General features: G+C 39.2%; 1 protein-coding gene across 2 annotated transcripts in view; it reads right to left on the bottom strand.

The window, feature by feature from the left end:
- Positions 1 to 17,518, bottom strand: part of LDAH (lipid droplet associated hydrolase) — a 128,592-nt gene that overhangs the window by 5,003 nt on the left and 106,071 nt on the right. For both annotated transcript variants that reach the window (XM_074861490.1, XM_074861489.1), the window contains exon 6: positions 12,638 to 12,720. In XM_074861490.1, coding sequence (XP_074717591.1) covers positions 12,638 to 12,720 — 83 coding nt within the window. The remainder of the gene's footprint in view (positions 1 to 12,637; positions 12,721 to 17,518) is intronic.

Below are 17,518 nucleotides of genomic sequence, written 5' to 3'. Positions count from 1 at the left end.
CTACCAAAGTCCACTTTGTTTTGATCTTGCCCTAATAATCTTGCTCAATGACATACATGAAGCAGGTGCTACAGAGCTCGCCTTAACACAAAAGTTATAAATTCCAGGCAAGTATCATATTCAATGAAGTGTCTTTTCTCTCTGTTAGAAACACTGAATGTCACTCTGATGACTGAATGACTGAAGTCATTACTTCCCCCCATTTTCATCTCAACTTTACATGCTATAGCTATGTTTTTGAATTTCTATAAAGTATTTGAAGGGAGAGTGGTTCTGGAAGAGAGTAAAAACCTATGGATTTAAAACTCTACAGGAACAAGATTAATGATGAGGACTCTTTATACTAAAATGTTTGAATGCAGGTACCAGAAGGATGATTGCTCAACATATCACACACACAGCTTGGCCCAATTCCATTACTCTCATTTGTTTCATATTTCATTTCTGTACTTCAGTGAATAATTGAGCAATGCTAACATAAATTAGGGGACAAGAAGTCTTCCTTTCATCACAAAAATCTTCAATTCCATCATTTTTGTAGCCATGTGGAATATAAATAAATGCACCCACTGGGGCAGAGGTGGGCTAAGAGCCCAGACTGCATTTCACAAAATGTTACAAGTTTTTGTCTAACTCGCTTTTCTCTTGTTGAAGCGTACCCAAATCTTGGACATTGCTGACTACTGGCTGTATCCAAAATATAATATCTCAGTTGCATAAACACCAGCCCAAGTTATACTTCTATGTATATGTAAAACATAAACCATAAACCATCCCATGTTAACAAACATTATTGGTTTCCTTTGTCACTTGCTAATTGCTGGAAACAAGGTATGTCATCTGCTTTAGCAGAAAATTTCTTTTGATCTTGCCTTTGATATATAAATCACAGGATGTCACACTAGCAAAAATGTTCAAAAAAAGCCAACGTAAAATGGCCAGCTGCATTCAGCCCATTCGAAAGCCAAACATCTGACTGAATTGTTTAACCCTGGGCTCCGTTACCAACAGATACAAAAATAAAGATTATGAAGCTGAGAAAAAAAGAAATGGAGCAACGCCAGATTAATGGAGTAGTCCTTGAAATTATTAGATATTTTGATAGGCTAGTTGTAGAGTCTCATCACATGATCATTTAAAAAAAGATGAGAAGTCATTTACACTTACAAAGGTGGATAAAATATTTGTGAAATAACTTAGTTTTTTAAATAAAAACTGAGAAATGGGCTGTTCTCCAGGTAGGGTTGTAAACTTGAGAACTCACAGATTTGGAAATGCCTAAACAAAAGATTTATGTGTGTTCTTAGCTTGCCTCTGGTATATTTGCATTACGGTTTAATCTTTCATTGCATGATCCAAAGGATCCTTGACTGATTCAATCCACTGACAGGATGATGTTCAGCTGATGAGCTGCTATTTGATAGTATTTTTTGTTTTAAATTCTGTGTGTGGTCTGAGGATTTATTTACTACGTATTTCATGGTTTACAGACAGAATTTATTTTCTCATGTGTGTTCCTCTGGCACGCACCACTACAGGATTTGCATGCTCACATTTATTAATTTAGTTTTGCAACACCTTAGTGGCCATTTTAATCTCCATTTTGCAGATGGGGAGCACAGAAATTAATGTCAAACAACATACATTAATTTGAAAGTATGTAGTGTAGTCTGAAACACCGAGAGCTGGTTTTCCAGTGTGCATAGCATTACATGGTATTGACTATGCTCAAAGGACAGCACTCCTGGATTTCATTTGCAGGTACTCTGAAAACACTTTCTATCTGTCTGTAAAACAGATTTCAAGGTCTGAAGTGAGATAATCAGAAAAGTGAGGACAAACTGTGACCAACTATGAAAAATATTAATGACTTCACCAACAGCCCATTCGTGGATTTGAAGTTTAGGTACCTTTACCATGAAGCTATCCATTTTTACTTCATGTGGTCTCCTGTTTCTTTCAACAGGCATTTTACCACTTCTGCCACAAATGAGCTAGGAGTTTTGCATCTTGCTGTCTCCTTTATTACACAGCTCTTTTGGTTAATGGAAAAGTGATATTTTAATGAAAGACCACCTCCTAATGCATACATAAAAGGTGTCTGAATTAAGATCGGTTCTTCCTAATTTTGAAATGCTTGGTAATGCAATATCAACCAGTTTTAGAAGAGGTTGTGTATACATTCTGCTAGACTTCAAGGAGGCAAAGCAAAAAACAGGTATTTTACATGTGGCACCTACATTTATTGGCAACGGTGTTAGCACCTCTAGATCTGCTGCTTTAGGCCTCTGTCCCTTTAGGTAATGGTGTAACTGAAAGAAGTTGCACTGTCAGCTTCTGGCCAGAGGAACATGGGACACCTTCCTGCTGTATGTCACACTGGGTGTGTCCAGCACGGAAATTAGTGATTTAGTTTGGATCTATTGTGTGTTTTTGAAGCCAATGCCATGTTTACCCAGATTTACCATGCTTTGGTACACATCGTGGAGTAGCCTTGGAGTGTATGAATTCCTTTTGACTGAAAGGCAAAGATGTTCTTCAGGATCACACTTAGTGAGCTCCAGTCACTAAAGGACATTCAGTCCATGGGATCAGACGACTGTTGGCTAAAGTAATAACCCTCTGAGATGCCTACGCTGGGAACATCAGGTCCTTGCTACTTACTATTTACCTCTACAAATTCTCTTCTATTGTGCCGCTCCTGTTTTTAAGGGTAATGTAGCTAAAGGCACTGTTGAGAACAGGAGCGGTAAGACTTTGGAAATTTAGGTTCCATGCCAAGCAGAAAAGGGAAGAATATTTACCAACTACTGGCCTTGCTGTCCAGTCATTTGTCCAGTCTTTCCAAGGATGACTTCTTCTGTCTTGTCCGTTTCTGGTCTCAGGACTGCTCTACCCCCGTTTTGCTTGTTGTTTCAGCTCTATTCTCCTTACCTAGTCAATTCCAACTTCTGCTACTTGTGCTTCTTATTCTAGTCCCACATTCTTGCCTTGCCAAGTCCAAATTTTAGTCTTCTGGTATATTCATCCCATTCTGAGCCTCAATTCCAACACTAGTTGCTTTTTCCCCTAGGCTAGAACCTCTATTCTCAGCTCTACTCCTCAGATATCTCTCAAACTATCAGTTGTTCCTAGTGTCAGGGTTGGGTTCAGTTCAGCACAAAACCATCTAAATACAGGTAACTGTATTGTGGTGTTTACATGTGTACCAGGCATCCGAATTCCCACCACAGAGTCAGGAAAGATATACTCAATAAAGCCATCGGTGCTTAGAAATATTCAGCTGAAACAGCAGGTGTCTACTGTAAGGTGGGTGAAGCTTCACTTCAGGCTCCACTAAGAACTCAATTTTCTCAAGCATATGTACCTACTGCCATTTGAGATGCTCTAGATCTCTGAGGCATCTGCATGAGACTGGCAGGTATGACAGATTTTATAGGAGATCCACAACTTTTTGGCAAAACAACTGAAGGCCAGATGAGGATATTCCACAGTGCTCAAAATTAAACCAGATGTCCATGTTTAAGGGCCAAATTCCACCCTTACTTCTTCAGCAGATTTCTATTGTCTCCAATGGGGTCATCTGCATCTCTAATGCCTACTGCACCTCTAAATTCCTTCAAGTAAAGCATCATAAAGCATGATTCAGGTGCCCATAGATAAATATCTGGCAGTGTTAGGTTAATGGCTTGACTTGATGATCTAAGGATCTTCCCCAACCTAAATGACTCTATGATCTCATGCAATTTAAGATTGATATGCTAGCATATCTGTTTAGTCTCCACTCTGCTACAGGCAGCTCGTGTGTCTCATATGCCAGTCTTGCTTGGGTAGCTCAAATCCACCACCTCACACAGCACCAGAAGTCTACCTCTGGCCAAACAAAAGGAGCCTTTGGTTCTTCTGGCCTTCTCCTCCTCCTCTCTGTTTACCTCTAACTCACTAGTTCCCTCTATACTAGCTCAGCACCTATCTCCTCTGCACTGGAATGAATAGCTTCCTTCTCCAAGCCAAGAATTTTTACCATGAGAAAACAACGCATTTTCCCCTGAGCCTTATTTGTAGATATTGTAGAACCCTTTGGATGGAAATAAAAAACAGTCAAGGTAGAATAGACACTTGTGTCATGTATGCAATTAAAGTTTGGGTACATTATAACCAACTAAGACCAGTTTTATAACAGGAAGACTTGGGGTACTTTATTTGATGCTGCAGTTATTTTCTCTGCTTATTGCATGTGGAGGTGTTGGTATGTGCATTCTGTGTGTCTGTGGTGCATGCCTGCAAGCCTAAAATTTTAATATACATATTTTTAATTAGAAATTGCTAACAGAATTCAGAATTGTTTTCAAAATGCTTCCCTATTAATGGATTATGCAATAAAATCTAAAAGCAGGATTGCAATTAAGGTGTAAATTTTCAGTGATCCAAATGGTGGTACAGGGCCTATGAAAGCTGACAGATACTTGACTGTCATTTGTGGCATTGAAGGTCTCCCTCTGAACAACAAAATGTCTGTGCTCTTTGCGTGTGCCACACACAGCCACAAAAATATACAGATGTCAGGATGTTACCTATTTTCCTAATATATTAAGACAGATTCATTTTAGACAAATTTAAACAAAAGTTTCCAGAATCCGAATGTTCTCATCTTTATTTTAACATCAGGAGCTTTGCTATTGCAGCACGCAGGCAGGCATAATTAACGAACCATGTGTAACCAGAGGCACATGGGATCTTCATTAATGCTAGGAAACACTGGCGTGCACTATATGATTTGCATGGATCTGTAAAGTGCGTATTTCCCTGTGGACTGTGCATAGCTGTAAAGACATCCTGAGTCAGCACAACCACTGTACCAGCAATGGAAAACTGCTGCCAACCTAAGCATTCACAAATGGTGAGTCAGGCCCCCAAAATAATGAGCCTCGTTTAAAAATAAACAGATTTACAAAACAACAAATAGAAGGTTCTTTCTATTTTTCTTCCGGGCTTAAACTTTCCAATATTTGCATTTTTTTAACTTTTCTGCCATGAGGGTGAGAGGATTATTTTTTGTTCTTTTGCAATATTGAATTCTGAGACTTCCAGGTATTCCTGACTCAGAAGGGGAATGGCAGCTACCACTGGACATGACAAAGACTTTATATGATTCCTGATGCAATACCCTGCTTATTATGAGTGACTAAAACATGTCTTCTTTCAGGATCTGATGACGAGGTCAGAGTAAAGGGGATGTGGTTATCTTTGCCAGCCATTTCAATACCATGTTTGAAATAGTTATGCAATTTCTAAGTTTCAAATAGTTTTAAAATAACAGCAATGTTCTTGTAAGCTGTTTTACTATTAAATTGCTCAGAAGTATTTTCAGCCTTAGTTTCTGTAAAATAAAACATAAGCCAGAATAGGGCTCTGTCAACCCAGTACCCTTTAATATGGTATGTGTACTCAGACACTGCACAATGATGGCAGCTGCTAAGTAAACATCAGAAGAATCTGAGATTCGTATCAACAGGATGTTTACATTTTGAAGAGTTTCTAAGAAAATAATAAAGATTTCCTGCAGTTGACTCCATTGGCACTTGTTTTAGTATGTATGACAGTTCACAGAAGTATAAATTACAGAGAGATTTCTTTTATGCGTCTTCTGTAGCTGTCAAAGATCAACACCGAAAAACAAGTCCAAAAAGTTAAAAAATATTAATTGAGTTTCCTCTATCTCTCTGGAATTTGGTACATGTTATAACAACTTTAGGATCTTATTACATGGGCAGGCACCACTCCAGCTGATGGCAAAGAGTGAAGGACTGATCTCTGTGGACATAAACTAGCAGCACACGTGCAATGGCAAGCAAGATTGTACCAGTGTCCTTGCTGAAATCCTTGTCTCTGATACATTAACTTTTTAGCAGTATTATTCCCACATGCATTCACTGGTTGAGACAGCAGCATCTCTCTGGGTGACATCTTTCGACAGTAACCAGTGAATAGTTTCATTTGCTCTTGGATGAAAATTAGTTTAAAAGGCATTAGTCCAGGATTAATTTTAGTATCAATCAAGGTTTATAGAAAATGACTTAGTTTCTCTGGAATTATGAAAGTGTCTCCACCTTATCCTGCCAAAAGAATAGTATAAACGACTTGGGAACAGACTGGTTTGGGACACACTTTTTTTTTTTGGACTTGCTTCAGTTGTACTTTGGCTTTACTAATCAGTTTCTGGGAAGAATTCAAAGAGCTGGTGTTGCCCTAGGAAGCCCTAAATGCTTTGGGATCTGGTTCTCCAAGACACCATCTCTATCCTCGTGATCTTGCCGTGGTTGAGATCAGCTGGTTTGATGGCAAGGTCACTGGAACTTGCTCCTTGCCTTGTTTTACCAGAACTGGGATTTCTCAACTTTTCAAGGGCAGTGTGAAGCCAAACTTTTTCTGCTAGACCGTTCTGAGAAGAGGCAGTTGACATTCTGGGGTACACAATGCTATTTTTAAATACTAACTTTGTAGGGGTTGTACTAAAGGTGTAACAGGTCGTTCAAGTATTTGTGGTGATTTTATTTAATGTACAGAATGTGGCCAGTTTTGTTAAACCAACATAAATAATAAACAAAACTAGCTTTCCTGTCTGGAAAGGGAGTGGAAAAACATTTTACTTTCAGAGAAATTAGGATGTAAACCCTGAGATACGGCCAGATGTAGTGGTACTTTGCATGTGATGGAAGATGCGTTATTCCTCTCCCCAGTGTCAGGAACTGTTCTACCAAACAGGCAGGATGCAGGCTCCCTGTTTTCATGCCTTTGTCAGTGTTAACTGGAAATCTGGTAGATCAAGGGAGGGGAATGGGCTTCTCTTTAACTCTGCTGCAGTTTGTTAGCAATACTACTGGCTGCTCTGCACGTAGACCCAAGAGATCAAGTGAGGCCACTTCTATTTTCACTTTCTCACAGATAATGAAGGGTCAAACTCAATGCAAAGTAAAAATATCCTTTTTAAAAGGATGCACAGGATTTATCAACAAACCAGGGTGATTATCTTATTTATACTACCTATGTAACTTTTAAAGACTTAAAAGTGTTTCAAGGGTATATATTTAGATGTGTCAGGAACATGAATATTTCAGAAGCCAAGTCTGTATAAATACCAAAATAAAAATAAACAGACCTGAAACCACTATTTAAGCAATACTATTACTGCGCCAGATTCTTCCAACTGTACTTAACTGCAAACAGTTATTTCCTTCTGAATATCAGCCTGACACTGTCTACATTCAGTGGGACTTTATCTAAGATGAATCAGTCAAATCTCTTGTGCAACAGCAGGACCAGCATCTGGCTGTAAATGGCAATTTTGTTCACGACTGTGCAATGAGCTCTGTGGCCGAGGGAGGGAAGGTAAGCAATTAATGGATAGTAAGGGTTGGACAGTAACTTCTTAAGTATTCTTGAGAAGACTGGGGAAATATTGCTGTCTTTGCTCATTGTGTGTAGCACACACCTTATACCTATCCCCAGAATCCTGGAAATTCATGTCATCGCTTCTTTATTAGAATACCACACAGCATGAATGATGGTAACAGGAGCTCACAGAAGAAGTGAAACATCAGAGGTAAGTATATTGTGGTACATTGAACTTTTTGAATGCTCACTGGGATCCTTTTCCACCAAGGAGAGAAACTGCTGATCCTTGATTAGGCATTCTGGGTGCTTCAAAGAGAAGGTTGTTCTTGTGGTTAAATGACACAGGCACCAAAATCCCCAAGCACATGTGCAACTTCCCTAACTTCAACTCTGCACCTCCAGGGAGTGCAGGCCAAAAAGGATGTGAAACCAGCCAAAAAAGAGGTGTTCTTGGCTCCAGAGAGCACTTTGCACCTATTCAGACAGAGTGTTTGGAAGGTTTTTCACAAATGTAGGCAAGCAACTCACTCAGGCTGCGGGCAGGCAAAGTATTTGTAGTATTCTTTTAACCACTTATCTTCAGATCATGCTCCTTTCATTGGGAATAATTACTAAACCCCTGTGGATGTCGATAGAGACTCAAACAAAAACACTGGACAACATCAAAACATCTGCTTCAAGGGTCAAAATAGTTCTTGGTTGCTCAGTTTTAAAAATTTTCTCTAGTAAAGATAATTTTTCAAAAGAAAAACCTAGCACTTTACTGTGGAAAGGAAATACTTTATTTTTGCAATTTTTACTCTAAATCTGCATATCACTATTTAGTTGATACTTTTGGACAACACATTTTCTGTGGTATTATTGGTGTAATATAAACTTGTATTACTTTAAATTCTAAATACACCATTGAAATAAGCAGGAAGTGGTAAACATATACTTCATTCATTTAATTTTTTCAAAACTGAATTTCTTCCCCACCTAACCATGTGGTTATAAGCCACCCACAATACAGACTTCCTCAGTCTGAGTGAAAATAGGTTCATGTGTCCATAATTTTCCAGTTTATACTTTCTCCCATTTGACTAAAAATTATTCTTTGCTGACAACAGACTTGTTTTCATTTTTGTATCTCTACTTCAGATGTTTCCTGTCTTTTTCTTTACTCAATCAATGTATCTGCTACACCAGACCACTGACAAAACAAAATTTAAGGAGCATATAAAACTTTTTTGGTTTAACATGCTAACCAAAAGAATCATGATTTTCAGTTGCTGGAGGAGATGATTTATGGGCTTAAAAAATTACGAGCCACTACAGAAAGATCATTGTCAAACTGATTCAAGACTTCCTGAAGTGGAGCTCTTCTATTGATTTAGATGGGCTTTGGAGAAGATCCTACACTTAAAAATAGGGCTACTGTGTATTACACATGGAGTAATGAACAAAATATATCTCGATAAATATAAAATATGAGGGGTGATTTTTTTTAAACAAAAATTCCTCTGTAAGCACCCTAGTTTTACCCTTTCATGCAGTATCTTCTTGATTAAAACAGGTTCATAAACTTACTTGACTGAAAAAGAGTCAATAAGGCTAAGTCTTAAAATAAAGCAGTGAATGTGTCACGATGCAGACTTAAAAAGCAAGGTGTTGTAGAGAGCCTCTAATATGGAAATATCATTGTTCGTCACAAGCACATGTAACCATTTTCCCTTTCCTTTTAAAATTTTTATTCTATTTGTAAAAGCTCCATGATGCTCAATGCTGATCCATCTTTTAAGAATAGAGAATTACACCCACTTCCTTTTGTGCAGGAATTACAATAAACTTCCTCTAGTGCAGTAGTATCTTTGTCTCCAGTTTGTTAGGAAAAGGAGTTGGTGTTATTACAGTGAAAGAATGTAGCTCAGCGGGCTTACACACAATCAGCTAATGATAATTAACTATCAAAGCTGAGCAAATCTTGTATCAGTATCCCCTACCTTATTTGTTTGGATATTGTGATTTATCACAACTCCCTGTGCCATTGCAATAAGAAGCCTACATTCATGTAATGCTTGATCCAGACAAATAGCTTTAGAGCCAGTATTTTAAATGCTCTATCACATATTACTTTGTTAGAAGACAGGTCTCCATCCTCCTCATATAGTTCCACTGCTATCTAATGTACACAACTTCTGTCTTTAGAAGATTATAAGTGAAATATCTCAATTATCTAAACAATATTCCAGCTCCCATTCTTTCAACGTAAATCTGAGCAATTAGCATTGTTACACTAAGAATCTGGAGTCTGGAGATAAAATTTCTCCTGGTCCCTAACTAGTAATAATTATAGTTAAACCTGGGCATGGAAAGACTGGAATAACTTAGTGTCTCTTCTTCTTTCTTCTTCAGATCACAGAATGCAAATAAGATCCAGAAATAACTTTTCTATTCCACAGCAGCTGGCAAAGTCAGGTGTTAAGATTGGCTTTTAGCATATGATCACAGTGACTACTAAACAGTATAAATTTTTTGAAGTGACAGCTTGCCAGTTCTATAGCAACTTGGACTATAGTTCCTGTTTTTATAAACTTCCAACCTTTATAAGTTAAGCCCATTTTTATTGTCAATACACTTCAAATTTAACATAATGCCAACTCAGAATTTTTCCCTTAATTCTTACATTCCCAGAAATTACTAGAAGATGAAAAAAGAGAAGCATTTAGCTTCATTTTCAGACCTGCTTTTTCTTCAGTTTGCCAACTGCTTATAAGCTCGTTTCAGCTTTTTGTTTTCTTGAGTATGTTTGCCACTTTGAAAGTATGAGGACATAGAAGAATCAATAAAAGAAAGTTAACACAGGTTTAAAAAAGCTTCTGCCTGCCAAGGCCATGCTTAGATGGACAGAGTCAACAAAAGCACAGATGAAGCAGACTAGGACACCTGCAAACTCTTACTGTTGGATATGGGCCTTCATTCAGTACAAGAAATAAGTATTTTTGTAATGCAAAGTATCTGAGTAGACAACCTGAAGTCTCTGGAGCTGCAGCTGATTGTCACCACTATTGTTCTCATCCAGCTTTTATGTTTAACTTCAAGCATGTGTGCTTGTGATTAAAATTTCCTAAAACACCTGCAGCTCTGCTCCTGCAAACTCTTCACTTTTGTACCCTAACACAGTAACCTGCAGTCTTGCCCTCAGTTTCAGGGCACTAACAGGCCTTATGAGCCTTGTCTGGGACACTGACCCACACTCCCTGACTATGGGTCCAGGGTCTCCATCTCTGTCCTTCACCTTTGGTCTCTGCCTCTCAAGCTACACTGCAGGAGTATCTGTCTCCAGCCCTGTCCCTGTCCCTGTGTCCTAGATTGACATTGGACCTACACCGTACATAGCTCGTCACCTGGATGGATGCCACCATGCAGCTTGCCTTCCATCATGTTTTTGGCCATGCCTCCTGGATGGACTTTGGACCGACGTTGTAGCCTTGTCTGTAGTCCTGTCTCCAGCCCTGTTTCCTTTTGCTCCTGTGAGAGACAACTTGTAACTCCCTGAATCTAAGTCACTTGTGTCCCTCGTCTGAGCGGGACGTGACAGCTCCTGACTGGATTCCCTGGAGGGATGCTGGACCTGGTTCATTGCTTTGCCTTGTCTGGGACAGACGATGGACCATTATCTTGCCCTGCTTGGGTGCTGTGGAACTGGACCCTGCTTGGTGAGGGCACTGCCTGTGCTGGGGTCACCCTTGGCTCACGGCTCCCTTGCCCTCAGGGAAAGGCAGACCCTGCAGCTCCCTGACACTCAAAGAGGTGATTCAGTCAGTAAAATCAACCGTATTTCTTGAGTTCACTGGGCTTTGGATCAACCCATGGAAAGTTTTGTTCAAGGCAGTGAGAATATTTGCAGTCTACAAGATCAGTCCTTCAGTTTCTTCACTGAGATTCCCCCCTGAAGTGCAGCAGAACTCTGCTCTGCAACAAAAATGTGAAAAAACTTCTAGTGCAGTGTAGTGTTCCTTGTTCATGTGTGCTATTTCAACTCCTTTAAAAAACTAGAACTGAAACATCTGAACATACCTTTCAAAGTGCAGAGAAGGCAAATGGGGTAAGTAAAAAATAAATTCATTTTCAGCCAAAAAAAGAAAGACTGATTTATGAAGTGAACTTTGTACTATATCTATTTTCAAGGCACAAAGTAATCTTTGGAGATCTAGGACCTCTGTCCCAGAAAATTCCATTCTCCAAGGAAAATCTCTGCCAGTGCAAAGTGCTGGAATCAAAAAATAGAGGGATGATAAAAAAAAATGGAAGGAAGGAAGGAGACACAGTAGAGTAATATGTTATACTGATTATCTACTCACACAGAGGCTACACCAATAGTAGTTTATTAAATGTGACAGTTGTCTGGCTGACAAGCCATCTGGAATTGTCTGACTATGGCCACACTATTAAATTCTCTCAGCCTCCAAAACAGGGTGCTCACATCAAAACTCCAATTAGGCACAGTTCCTGGCCTGTGCCAACCCCTGAACCATGCCTGGAAATTGACTGGGAGAATGCTATTGGTCCAGACCAAAACTGTACCAGGATCTCTTTCAACAATAAATCCATACAGACAAGAAAGTTCAGTGCAGGAGAAAGGTCCCCGGAACTACTTCAATTACCCGTATAGCAGTAGCTCCAGTCTCCGAGGAATGCACTTTCTGTATCTTTTTCTTACACTACAGTCAAATGGCTGAAACTGTGGAGCCATAATAATTTTGCTGATTCCTCTCTATTATGTTTTGATGCCAAGGAAAAATCAAGCCTCCAGAATCCCATGATATTAACTGGCACCACACAACACAGATGGTACATGTTCTGCTTGACCTGCCCAGCAGCAAAGGCAGAGGATTTGGTCAATCAGCCTGCACTCATGTCCTGGCTGGCCATCTGCCTGTCTGATCACAACCCAGGTAACTACTGGCCTCACGGGGAACCACATCTCAGGCTTAGCCAGAACACAGACTGCCTCCACCAAGGAAAACATACCAGATGGAATACTACATCTGACAGTGGTGAATGCTACATCTACAAAGGTGTGGATCAATGTTTAATGATGAGTGACCCCTTTAGTGGCTTCTCCAAAGTCAATGGAATGACACTAATATAAGCACAGAATCAAGCCTGCTAAAATTCTGGTTTTGCACAATATAACTGGATGTAACATTTCCTCATGCATGTGGGCTTCCTACGAAAACTCTGAGGATTAAATAGTTACCTTCTTTAAATTTTGCTTTATGGTTGTACTGTCTCTCTCCACAACCTTCATCATTTCTTGGCTTGCCATATACAAGATGTTGGCTGCAGAAAAAGAAACATGTAATAATGTAAGTACACAGCAAATCTTTTAGAAAAAACCAATATGGGCCCAACCCTGCAAAAAGGTAAGGCAACTAGAGCAGTGATCATCTTGACAATCCCACTGAAAAGAATCCCAGTGACAGAAAGCGCAGAATTTATCTTACATAACTGAATCATTAAAAAGGCATATAGACTAAATTAAGTAATCCCCCATTAATTCCGTAATTAATGGAAAGGGAAGGACACCATTGGAACATAACTCTATCCATCTTACAGACTTTTGAATTAGTCCATGGTGATGACTCTCTCCTCCTGACCAGAGAAGGAACTTTGATGGCTAGCTTTTTCTACATACTTTTAAAAAGGTAAACATGATAAATCACCTGTGAAATCTTTGCAAGAGTGGGCTTTTAAATACAAAGCATACATTAAAAGGCATTATTAATCAATATGTTATTACATTATTGACACTTCAACATGCAAGTCATTCAAATATACATATTAAAAAAATAATGGCAATCACAAGTATTATTGAAAACTGCAGTCCTGCATAATATTGATGGTGCTTACCCAGACAGGACTGGACTGGACACCAAAAGCCTAAGCCTTACCTTTCTGGAATGTAAAGTATTAAAAATGGCTCAGTGCAATTTATTGTGAGTTGGTCTGCAAGCTACTGTCTCAGAGACATAAATGATTGACAATAATGTTTGGGCACCTAATTAAAAGCAGTCTAATTTTATGAGGTGTGGAGTTCTGGCAGGTTCCTTGTATGTTAGACAGCAGTGGGAACTAAGCATTTCTGAAAAGTGGGTCAGTTTGCCCGGATGCCTAAATATTCATAAATTTAAACATTTTGACACAGAAGAATCACGCTGTGTCCACCTAGCCTGACTTCTGTTACAACAGAACCTACAGAAGCTCGGCAAGAAATTTCAGTGCACAGTCCAAAACTTGGCTTTGTACAAGCACATGCCTGTTGGATTATGAGTTTTGCTGCTGGAATAAACCTCATGTATTCAGCTGCAGAATCAAGAGTTGCTACATGACCATCAATGTTGCATTATGTCTGCACAGAGAGTGAGAGATTCTCCAAAGGCTGTTCAGACTTACCCAGTTTTAACAGGAGCTATCTATTTCTGCCATCAGTGCTGTACTGAAGAAATGTGCAGATACCACTATCCAAAGACTGAGAACCTCCTTTACCCTTTATTTCTGCCCAATCACCCTACTGTGCTAATAAGATGGCCAAGTCTCTCCTGCCCTCACAATCTGAAGCCTCCATGGTGTTGGATCACAGAGACATTCGTAACCTTATGTGGGAATGAAGGGCAATATTATTCTCCTTTCTCACCAGTTTGCAAAACTAATGGAAGACCCTGAATAGCTAAATTACCTTAAAACATTTCAGTTTCCAGGTCCTAGAATGACTGAAAGTATTCTAAAATACTAAATTATCTCCTGAAAAACAGGAGAAAGTGGAAAGAATCTGACAATTTTAAAAATTTGAACCAATGAAGTTTTGTGTATAACTACTTAATGACAGTGTTGGATCTGATACTGCTCTGAGACAGGAGTGATACAGTCTTACAATCCATGACAGGGGAGGAAATGGCAACCACATAGGTCTTTGGCAGTGACCAAAACATGGAGTTGGCTAAATTCCAGCAGTGCTCTAAGGAAACAGAACGCCACTGGAGAGATGAGTGACGGCCACAGAGATCAAATGTTAAAAGACAAAGTCAATGCTCTCAAGTGAAAGAAGAAAATCCTAAAAAGTAGCATCTACTTATGAGCCAGCCAAAGAAGATGCAATTCAGTTATATGCCTACAGGGCTCTGTCTTTTTCAACTGAACTGTCCTGGTTTAACCAGGATAGGGTTAAGTTTCCCCAGCAGTGGGGGGGGAGCTCTAGCCGGGTTATTCAGATACCATGCGGAGGTCACATCCTGGCAGGTCACATTTTCCTGGCGCGGAGCGCGGTGCACTCGTGGTTTTGTACATCGTGCTTCCCACTGCTGTATTTGGTAGCTATTTTGCTCTGTTCATTGCTATCACTATTACTGTTATTGTTATTGCTGTTGTTTGTTGTGTTGCTATTGCACTGTTGTATTAAACCTTTCCTTATTTCAGTCTTGGGGCTTTGTATTTCACTCCCTTTGTGGGGGAGGGGCAGCGGCCGCGTGGTCTCAGACCCCGGCAGGGGCTAAACCACCACATGAACGTTGAATGCAGCTAGTGCAAGTTCTTCCTTTCCTAGAGAAGATGAAAGGGTTGCAGATGTGACATCACACAGACAATCCAGCAAATTTGCTGGTCCCACTCTATTCTACTGGGCAAAGGGGTCTCCATACAGTTTTTTGTCTAGCAACCCAGTCTAATCCTGTGGTGCAGCTGGCAAAAGCTTGTTCATCTACAGCACGAAGTTCATGCCCTAACATTGGTCTTCTTTTTCTCAATTCAGCTCCAAACACCGATGCATTATACACCTGTTTTTAGAAGGACATACATCTTAGAATGAAGCTTCAAAAAAAAACTAGGAAAACCTTAAATGAGAGATATGAAAGACAATGAGGAATTCCTAGGTATTTAATTAATTTCAGATTGATTCCTCTTACTAATGTGACAAATATAACTTTAGTGTTCAAAACTCCAACCTATAAATGAAGCTGTTTGTCAAAAGCACTGTTCTGCATCAGAAGGCAGAACATGGACAACAGTGGTTGCTACCCTAGGTGCTGGTCCTTCAGGTAATAAGACGTGGCTTACTACAAATTTACAAGATTTCAAAAAGCACTAAGTGCAAGAGCCTGGATTTGGCAGCGTATCTGTGGCAATGGCACTTGTACCCAACCCATTATATGAGGATTCGGTATGCCAGGCCTTCTATTTTCCAGTCCAAAATAAGGTTCTTGTTAGTAGGACACGGTGGATAGCCTGCCTGCAGTCAGAACTTTTGCCATTACCTTGCAGCATCAGCAGTGGGTGGTAGGCAGGGATGAAAATACTGGTGACCATCAGTGCAGAACCTGACACATACCAGTTCATTCAATGTTACTGGGATTCTGCAGGCAGCTCTCCACCTCCAGTTCAGTCATACAGCAAAAGTGGGACCAGCAGGTACTCCCCTGCTCCCCTTCTCCCATCTTACTGGTTTCGCTGTCCTACCTCTTGTTCTTGATGGGTTCTGCTCATATTTCTGAGTTGCTGGTGTGCTTTTTGCAGTAAAAAGTAAGAAATGAAGTGGAATTCACACACTTAGTAAACTTGTGTTAGTCATAAAGATCCTAAAAGTAAAACTGTAAGACAGCAAATGTAATGACAGTACTTCAAAAGGAACTGTCTCTGAAGGCTTGTGTACTGTGCAAGAAAGGGAACCAGGAAGGCAGGATTAAACTAAACCGGATGAATGGCAAGGTTCAAGAGTCTATTTCAACCAAACAAAAATCCTTCAAATTTTGGAAACATGATCCTAGGGAAGCCAATAAACAGGAATTTAAACTTCAGCAGGCGTTAAGTAAGAGGAAATTGCAAAGAGCAAAAGTAGGTTTCCAAGAACAAACATTAAAAGATTTAAAAATAAACAATAAAATATTCCTTAGGTATATCAGAAACAAGAGGCCTACAACAGAATTCATACAGGCTAAGAAAGTAGCTAAAAAAGATAATTACACTGTTTGGAAGCTAAGTAACTTCCCTTTTTTTGCATCCAACTTTCTTGTTCAACACATTCAGGAGGTTTCTGCTCTCTATATTCTTTTTCTGGGAATAACAATTTCTCTTTGAGTAGTGAGGTATCAAGAAGTAGTAACAGTGGAGAATACAGAATATATCAGGGCTAGAAGGTGAATTTAAGAGTTTTAAAGAACCTTAAATACAGAATAGCTGAGTTGATAACAATCCTGCTATGAAAGGATCACCCTGCCCTGTGGCAGGAAAATACTGTCTACTCACTACTGATTTTACAAAGGAAAATAGTATTTTAGTGATCTATAATTTCTTGAACATTTCAGTAAACACAACCAGATGACAAAAATTACTGGTCTTCTAAAAGCTCCCTGTTACATTTCACACAATAAACTTTGGTTGAAACTAAACAGCTGTAAAATGAAAGGTTGTAATGTGTTAAATAGTCTGGAAGCAAAGAAAAAAGATTAGGATTAGATTAGATTAACTGGTTTTCATCACAGCAAAGAATAAGGTCTAGATCCATCACAAATACAAAAAAAGTAGTGATTATTACTAAAGTCTCTCAATAATCATTGAACACACCTGGTGATTTGATAATTTCTGGGGTGGGTTAAACCACCTCTCAAGATGACTCTCTTTTCAGTGATAAGGCCTTTAGACCTTAACTTGAATTAAGTGCCTAAACTGAGGTGGGATGAATCCTGGCCTAAGATTCTAGTCCAGCTCTGTATTAAAATAATGGGTAACTTATTTCTTAATGATCCAGTCAATGGATGAGTAGTTTATTGATGTATTTGCACAGGACAGTCAGATAGTTTGTGAGGACCAGGCAGTGAGAAATGAGAGAGAGACCTAAAGAGGAGAGAGAAAAAAATCAACGCACTAGCAAAAGAAATTCAAATTGAAGAAATGGTTAGCAACTTATCTGTGGAAAACAAATCAAAATATTCTTTTTCCCTTACAAGTTTATAAATTAATGCAAAAAATGGAATCAGAAACCAGAGACCCCTAAAATGACTGTTGTTCACTGTGCATGTTTACTCAAAATTCCAATCAAATCATATGTTTCATAAATAGTAGTAGGAGGATGATACATAATTCTGCAGTA

Source organism: Strix uralensis, chromosome 3, assembly GCF_047716275.1.
Source record: "Strix uralensis isolate ZFMK-TIS-50842 chromosome 3, bStrUra1, whole genome shotgun sequence".
Lineage (NCBI taxonomy): Eukaryota > Metazoa > Chordata > Aves > Strigiformes > Strigidae > Strix > Strix uralensis.
Note: the sequence above shows the minus strand (reverse complement) of the source record. Positions and strands in the feature narration are given on the sequence as shown.